General features: G+C 42.8%; 1 protein-coding gene across 1 annotated transcript in view; it reads left to right on the plus strand.

Moving 5' to 3' along the window:
• CHIC2 (cysteine rich hydrophobic domain 2) overlaps nucleotides 1-2,754 on the plus strand; it is a 183,499-nt gene extending 180,745 nt beyond the window's left edge. Inside the window, exon 6 of the mRNA XM_078678189.1 lies at nucleotides 912-2,754. Coding sequence (XP_078534315.1) covers nucleotides 912-962 — 51 coding nt within the window. The 3' untranslated portion in view covers nucleotides 963-2,754. The remainder of the gene's footprint in view (nucleotides 1-911) is intronic.
• Nucleotides 2,755-9,158: the final 6,404 nt, after the last annotated feature.

A 9,158-nucleotide genomic window follows, 5' to 3' on the forward strand; every position in this document is an offset into this window, starting at 1 on the left:
ATTTATAAAAGACCGAACGCTCTCCTCTGTTTCTTATTTTCTTATCTCACTCAATTTCTACCCCTTCCACTTATTTCTCCTTATCCTTTTCAGTTGCTCAAGGATTTCAACATCTTTAATTGTAATAGTTCCCTTCTTTGCCTATTTTAACATTTACTTATACGTACCTTGTTTGATGTTAGCATTTCAGATGCATCAAAGACCTAAGTGCCCAAAGCAGGGCAGGACTGGAAACCAAAACTGGCCCTGGCAAAGTGCTCGGCTGGCCCCCGTGGTGGAGGTTGGGGGTGCGACCGAGCTCTTTGCCGGGGCCAATTTTCGGCCGATTTTGCAGCTATGCTGGAAAAACGACCCTGTAACAAAAATCGCCCCCAGGGGCCCAAAACCGGCCCCCACCCTTGCGGCGCACCGGGGGATTGCCCGGTGCCCGCAACGGCCAGTCCGGCCCTGGCCCAAAGCACGTTTTTTAATAAACTTGTGGTTCAATTTACACTTGCTTAACAGCAGTGCGGTGTTAGCACCAGTGAAGAATAAATATATTGTGAATATAATTCAGTAAAGTACCTAGAACCGTTTCGGTGTCCGTGCGTTTCGGAACAGTATTCTTCCCTTTAAATCTGTACAAATTACCACCCAAATCTAACGTGGTCGGAGCTATAGTCTGAAGGCGTCTGAGAAAAAACAGGAACACTGGGGAGCTGTCGTTCAACAGCATAGAGTGCAGACAGATCTGATCTCATAATAGTCTCCAAATTAATTATTCTAGTTTATTATGCATGCTATCTTGGTCTGTGCTTTCTTACTTTTGTGTGTTTCTTAAACGTGTTTGTCAGGATACTGCATATGCATGTTTTCTACAATTAAGATGTGTGACAAAGGTGTTAATATAGTGTTAAATTCTTCTTTTTCAGGTCATTCTCATAGAATTTTTACCAAAGACTCCAATCTTTCGACCAGACTAGCATATTCCTGAATTTCTAGAGACTTTTCCAAGTATGTTGTCTTTCCAATGGTGCCTTGCTAGGTGCTCTCCTGGTGGTGACATAGCATTGGTTCTACAGAGTTGTGTGGTCTTTTTTTAATAGATCGTCCAAAGCATGGATGTGTCTAAGTCTGATTTTATGCAAAACGACAGATAACTACAATGTTCCTAATGGAAATGAATTCTGATGCACATAATATTTGGCCACATATATCTTACCTGTGGAAGTAAGCAGCCAGAAGAAGCCTTTAAGTAAACGTGCTGCTCCATCTCCATGCACTTAAAGGAATTACAGATCTTTGAGGATCCGTTTGATGAAGTGGGACTATTGCAATTAAATTTTTATCATGGGATTTTTATTAATTTTGTTTCGGAATGTTTACTTTAATGTTTTGATTTTGGTGCCGACCAGTCACTAGTAGTGAGCTACATTTTGGTAAGTAATATTTTGGGGCAAAAAATATCACAACATCTGGAATCTAGTCTTTGATAAGGGGATACCGTCAGCTGGTTCTGCGTCGGTTCTACTTAAAATAAGGTAAACAGTCTTTAATGGAACAGGAATTGCTGGCCTGCAAAACCTGGTATCTAGCACTGAAGATTCCAGGCTTGCACTAGGATTACAACTTGATATAGTTCTCTTTGGCCAGGTTAACTCCTTCTTGACACCTCATATATTTACTTCCCACTGATGGCGTTCATCTCTTGTGTAGAGAGTAGTACAGCAATTTCTATTGGTACACAACAGCCAGTAAAGGTAATTCCTTGTATTGTCTTCTGTCGTAGGGAAAATGGTGGATGAGAAATGTTGGTAAAGATGTCTTTCCATTGACAGAAGCCATACAGCATCTCACAAAGCTAACGTTTTAACAGGGTAACTGCAGTAATGCAGATGAGACCTTTAGAAATAAATTGGACAATGGATATATTTTGAATCCTAGATTTTGGTAGGTTGTGTAAACTGTATATATTGCACACAGTTCAAGCATTTTTATTAAAGATGTGGCTATGTAATGTAGGCTTGGGCCGGGCCAGTTCTATTTCTGTGTATAGCAATCTTTTTTGTATAAGCTGTATCTCCATGTATTTTAGTAGCCTAATGGACAATTGGTTATCCATTTGTATGTTATGCTTGAAAGTCTGTAATAATACAAAAAATTTGCTGAAATCTCCTGGTGATGCAGCAGTACTGTTCAGCAACAATGTGAAAACGTTTTAAACAAATATGCTTTGCGCAATATTCAATGTAGCCATACATTTAACACCACTACAAACATAAACTTCCTCTTCACATGTCTACTTTTGTTTTTTTAACCTTGTACGTTTGGGTGCTTGGAAAACATGCGTGTACTTCTTATCAACCAAACATTGCATCTTCTTTAATTTCTCACCATTAACAGTGAAGTCACTTGTCCTTATTCCATAGTTTTTTTGACAGGAGGCACTAGCTAGAAAGTTTACAAATTTTCTTTTGAGATGCATTGTTCTTGGTTTACACTTATTCTGTATTTGGCTAAATATTTACACTTGCAAAGTGCTGTTGCTTTTATTTCTACTCCAGTATATTTGTTGAGTTTAGAAAAATTGTACATTTTGATGTCTTTGAAATTCTTCTGTTTACTTTTGTTTGTTATCCTGTTAATCACATTGAGACTATAACATACTCCGAAGTGAATATATACCCAATCCTAACTGGTTTATTGTGATTACGAACAACTCACGTTTGTATTATCGTTTATTTTAAATTGAATAAAAAGTATCTATAAAATGGATTTCCCTTGTTGCCTAAATCATTCTTCATATTGACATGTTCTGCTCAAAAGACAGTTGTTATAATTTATTTCTGTTTTGTGCTAAGGGACCAGTTTCCTTCTTACCAGTCAAGTATGCATTAAGCTCAAGAGCTCTTAGCTCATTTAACATGGTTATGGATGGGTATGTAATAACACTGTCTCTACCTGCACATCGACGCTCGTTTAGTAATCCATCTGCTGATATGACGAGTACCCTGCCTTCATTCTTATAAATCTCATAGCTGCAGCGATTCCACAAACAAATATAAATTTCAGTTGGATCACATGTCATCAAGGCGTTGCCTCTTGATGCGCTCTCTGCCCAAGTCTTTCTTTCATTGTATGAGAAGCTGGTTGGTTTTGAAACAGCAGAGTTCTTTTTCTGCACATTTGAAACTTCCAATTGTCGATTATTTGTTTTTATTGGTTCATCTTTGATAGCTAGTTTCAGTGCACTAAATTATCATGCTCGTATTATTATTGTTCTATGCCAAATAGGCCTTGCTTGGACATCTCTTATCCTCTATTTATGATTGCCATTTTGTGCCATTTTCAGTTCTGATGACACACACACACACAGACACCCAAACCCCTCCCAACGGTTTATGGCATCGGAGTACTTCTGCAACTTGCTTGGTTTCAGTCCCTTAAAAGACTTCCTTGTCAGCCTACCATTTTCAAGCCTCACTTACGGCTTTAAGATGTCTGTTTTTAAGACATATGTGGGCTTTGGATCATCTTGTTGCTTATTCTTGGTTGGCTATCTTGTCGATTTCATTTAGTTGCTTCTTATTCAATGTCCTTCCTTCCTCTTCTTGTGTTTGTGCACAGCATCTGATGGATACTATATCGCCATACAGATTCTTTACCTTTAAAATATTTTCAGGTGGGGATTCAGAGGTTTTGTCAGCAATGCTCCCCACACGCCTGTGCCATATGGCTCCCAGTGACTTTATACCACCCCAGAACTGATTGAGTGAAGCTGCGATAACAACCTGCTGATGGGGATTCCTTTCTATGCCATCCAGTGCGAATCTGGCGCTCCACTCCCAATTTTATTAGTTTTGCAGTTAATCCAAATGTTGCTCTAAGACCATGTTCTAGGGATGATGTCTCCCCCTAAAATGATAGGATTCAAACTGTGCCACAAACTACAGGAATGTGATGTCTGTCATGGGCCTGCACTGTATGCCTACGGTTCTTGGGCTTCAGTCATGACTTGATATTAAGCAATAAGTGCATCCGAAGGCAATTTGAGAGCAAGAGGCAATGCTTTACGTTACTGAGCATAAGAAGACTTTGCTTTCGCAACAGAGGTCCTACTGCAAGTTACAGGCTGTTCTCGATGGCAGTTATGCGGCCGGTCTCCCTTAGTGTCCCGGGCCCACTCGAAGTCTACCAATAAGTTGAAGTAAACCAATATGCAGTAGAAGCATGAAAGCTAAGTAGGATTCATCCCTAGGCCACCACTTGTAGTCTGGTAAGAAGTTGCAAGGGTATCACTCAAAGGTTCTGGTGTCTTGTGACTCTTAGCCAGTCCTGCATTTGGAGTGCACCCCAAATCACCCACACCATTATCGAGCCAGCATCAGATAGCAGCTCTTAAGTAGGACATGCTGCACATTTTCCTTCTGGTGTACCTTTGGGCCCCAGGGAACCAGAGCAACCTCTCAAGCGCTAATTGACCCTTGTGACCCGTTTTTGTGCTGGTAACAAAACTAGTCCTGACCGCCACTCCAGCCAGATGGTCCACACCAAAGCATTATATGCCAGTACCAACCCTGTAAATGCTAGTATCTGGTTCAGTGTGCAGGGTGCCAATTTCTGACTCCAAGCCAATATCAGTCCGCATCAGGCTTGTGTCACGCTAGGAGAATACTAAGGCACAACCTGTGGTTATGCAGTCAAACTGACATATGTGGCAGGGCTTTCCTGGCTATACATACATGTTACACACAAGCCAGGCCTGATTGCTAACACAAGAGTACTAACTCCCGGAAACCAGCGATTGATGACTGGACAGCCCTCACCACCGAAGACACACTGAAGACAATGAAGTCAATCCACTCAGGGGCCCCCACGGACCCCTGCCCCCACCACATCTTCAACAGAGCCGCAAACACCATCGCACCCATGCTCCGCCAAACCATCAACCGCTCCCTGGCGACCGCCTCATTCCCCGACGACTGGAAACACGCCGAGGTCAACCCCCTCCTAAAGAAATCCTCAGCGGACCCCACCGACCTCAAAAACTACAGACCCATCTCCCTGCTCCCGTTCCCAGCGAAAGTCATCGAGAAAGCCATCAACAGCCAACTCGCCACATTCATTGAAGAACACAACATCCTCGACTCCTCCCAATCCGGCTTCAGAAAAAACCACAGTACGGAAACCGCCCTCCTCGCCGCAACAGACGACATCCGCACCTTACTGGACAAAGGAGAAACAGTAGCCCTCATCCTCCTCGACCTATCAGCGGCGTTCAACACAGTCTCCCACCGCACCCTAATACGCAGACTCTACGATGCAGGAATCCAGGACAAGGCCCTTGACTGGATCTGCTCCTTCCTCTCCAGCAGGACGCAGCGGGTCAGACTCCCCCCTTTCCTCTCGGACCCCACACCTATCACCTGCGGAGTCCCCCAGGGCTCCTCCCTCAGCCCGACGCTCTTCAACATCTACATGGCTCCACTTGCCCCCATCGTCAGAACCTACGGACTCAACATCGTGTCATATGCAGACGACACTCAACTCATCCTCTCCCTATCCAACGAGCCCAACACCGCCAGACGCAACTTTCGAGAAGGCATGGAAGCCGTCGCCAAATGGATGAAAAACAGCTGCCTACAACTAAACACCAACAAAACAGAAGTACTCATCATGGGCCCAAACCCCGACGCCTGGAGTGACACCTGGTGGCCTACCGCCCTCGGAAACCCGCCAACCCCCACAGACCACGCACGCAACCTGGGAATCATCCTGGACTCCGAGCTCAAAATGGACCGCCAGATCTACTCTGTCTCATCTTCCTGCTTCCACACCCTCCGCCTCCTTCGTAAGACCTTCAAATGGATCCCCCTCGAACACCGAAAGACAGTCACTCACGCCCTGGTCACCAGCAGACTCGACTACGGCAACGCACTCTACGCCGGAATAAACAAAAACCTCATCCGCAAGCTACAGAACATCTAGAACGCCGCCGCAAGACTGGTCCTCAACCTGCCAAAACACTGCCACATCTCCCAGCACCTGCGCACACTCCACTGGCTCCCCGTCGAGGCGAGAATCACCTTTAAGATGCTCACCCACGCACACAAGGCCCTCCACGGCACCGGACCAGCATACCTGAACAGCCGACTCAAATTCCACGCACCCCAAAGGACCCTACGATCAGCCCAGCTTTCCTACGCTGTGGTCCCCCGCACCAGAAAGACCAGATCGGGAGGCCGCTCCTTCTCCTTCCTCGCGGCCAAGGCATGGAACGCCCTTCCGCTCCACCTCAGACAGACAACATCGCTCCCCATCTTCGCAAGAAACCTCAAAACCTAGCTCTTCGACAGACCCCCTCCTTGATGGATTGGAACCTGCACCCCCCTACTCCCCCCCCCCCCCCCCCCCCCACCCCTAGCGCCTTGAGACCCTTACGGGTGAGTAGTCGCGCTTTAACAAACTCCTGATTGATTGATTGATTGTGGTGTATGTGTTGGGTGTAGATCCTCAAAACCAAATATTCTGAACAGTAATGCTACTAGTGTGTTTACAAGGTCGCCTTATTATTTTCAGAGCAGCACATTGACATTTGTCACACTAACAATACAGGGAACCAACATTTTCCATTCTCTGAAAGAATGTGGACTTAGAGCAATGATCAGAGCTGCAAGGACACCTGGCCTTCTACATATGATGAGGCTTGAAAGGTTATACTAATGGCAACATTTACATTCCTTCTAAATACTTCTGTAACAAAATGCTACTGATGTTCTGGAGCGATGATGGAGAAGCTGCACAAGGCATATCAATTGGAGGAGAACATATAAAGAGAGCCTATTATGTTGATGGGACAGACATATGGCCTGATTGCAGAGGCTACATGCTAATTTCTATCTGACACCAGACCTGATGTCTTTCTATTGTATGCGAAGATACTTGTATTGCTTGACATAGAAATAAGTTACTCTAATTACATACAGGCAATACAGTAACAGTGACATTAATAACATAAGTAGATATTAGGTATGGACTAGACTAATAGAGCAACTAGCATGCGTGATGTACAGTGCTCAATGTATTTCAAGTCTTCACCTTGTTTTATATTATGAATGCTGAGATTTCTGTAATAATTACCATCATTCTGATACAGAAGATTTATGTTTGAATAGTGCATAATCTTTAATTTTGAAATATAGATCAGGCCTTGAAATAGCTACTTGGTCACTCGCAATGGTGAATCAAATTTTGTCAAGGCAAGCTATTTTTAGGACGTACTGGCCCATTCTGATATCTCGGGCTGGCAAAAAACAGCAGTTCTATTCATTCTGAAAGTGAATCAGCATAAAGATGCCTTCAAACCTTATTTTTCTCTGGTCATATGTATTGTATTGTAATTGCATTTATATAGCGTTTACTACCCCAGACCAGGCGTCAAAGCGCTTTTACGGCGAGTAGCATACTACTCGAGGACCCATAGAGGATTAGTGTTGAATTAGTATAGTGAAACATGCAAGTACATTTTAAGTGGTGGATAGGTTATTCACGTAATTGGATTTGGAATGATAGCAGAAGGATAGAGGAGGACAAAGGTTTGTATTTATATAGTGCTTTGTTGACGCACGCTATTCAGGAAGCCTACAAAGGATTAGTGGTGAATATGGTGAAATATGAAGTAATTTCAGTGGTGGATATTAGTCAGTTACTTGGAGTGAGAAGGATAGCGGAGGGATAAAAGGGGAAGAAAGATGTGCATTCCTTTAGCACTTGTTACTCCTGATGGGTGTTGAACTACTTTTCTGGCAGTAATTTGAGTAGTGGATATGTTATTCAGTTATTTGAGTAGTCTATTAGTATAGTTTAATATGGAATTTGAGAAGTGAACATGTTAGTCAGTTATTTCGATTGAAAAGGATAGTGGAGGGATAAAAGAGTGAAGGATTTTTTCTTTTTTTAGGTCTTAGCAGTAGGAGGAGGCTTTTTGACGAGTAAAAAGGAGTTTTGGAGGGAAGAGTTTAGAAAGGTTTGTTTTAGGGGATCGGTATAGTAAAAGACGTGTCAGATGATGCAAGGAGGGGTAGAGTAGGAGAGAGTCTAGAAAGGGTTATTTTGGCAATCATAGTAGTGGTATGGGGTTTGTGATAAATGAGAGTGGATGTAGAGGATATATTGATTGATGTATAGGATGAGCGATAGGGTAATGCATTGGAAGGAGTAGTAGACGAAATTTGAGATTAGTCAGAGGGTTGGGCTAGAAGATATATTGAGCGAAGTATAGGCTGAGAAATAGGGTAGTGCATTGGAAATGCTAAATTAGAAGAAAGTGATAAATATATAGATCCATAGTTACATTGAAAGTATATAGATACATAAAGGAGGTACATATATGTAGATTAAAGATATGATAGAGGCACAGGATGAGAAATAGGGTAGTGCATTGGATATGCTTTTTCATGAGAAAAGTAACAGACACACAGATCCAAGTACATGGAAGGTGCATAGATGCACAATGGAAGTATGTACATGTAGACCAAAGATGATTTTTATATATTTATTATTTTTTCTCTCAACAACATAATTATTTTACATGTTTATACAAAGTAATACACAAAGGTGGGTATATATCTATGGTGAAAAAAATGGTTGTATACAGAGGGATATGCTGTAAATTTCTGTTTGCGTATGGTGCTTATGTGGGAAAGAGCCAAATCTTGAGTAGTTTTCTGAAGATAAGGTGGTTGTCGGTGGACCTTATGTTGGGGGTAAAGAGTTCCATAGTTTGGCTGCTTGAACAGAGAAGTATGTGCCACCCATGTTTTTTTTTTCTTGTATGGTGGGATTTTGAGGCTCCTTTAGAGCGGAGGTTCCTTTGTTGAATGTGTTTGGTGATTTTATTCCTGATGAAGAGTGGTCCCATTCCATGTATTGCTTTATGGGTGATACAAAGCAGCTTGAACGAGGATCTTCTGGCAACCGGTAACCAATTCAACAAAAAGTTAGGGAGGGTCTAAGGGCAGGTTTACCGACCAACCAGATATAAGCCCCGGACTCAATATACAACAACAAATAATATCTGGGGGTCAAAGAAAGGAGTCAGTAAGTCTAGCAGGAAAGACCATTACACCAAATGCATACAAGACAGTATCAGTGAGAAATAATAGTTAGTGAACGGTCAA

The sequence above is a fragment of the Lissotriton helveticus genome, chromosome 2_2 (genome assembly GCF_964261635.1).
Source record: "Lissotriton helveticus chromosome 2_2, aLisHel1.1, whole genome shotgun sequence".
In the NCBI taxonomy this organism is placed as follows: Eukaryota; Metazoa; Chordata; class Amphibia; order Caudata; family Salamandridae; genus Lissotriton; species Lissotriton helveticus.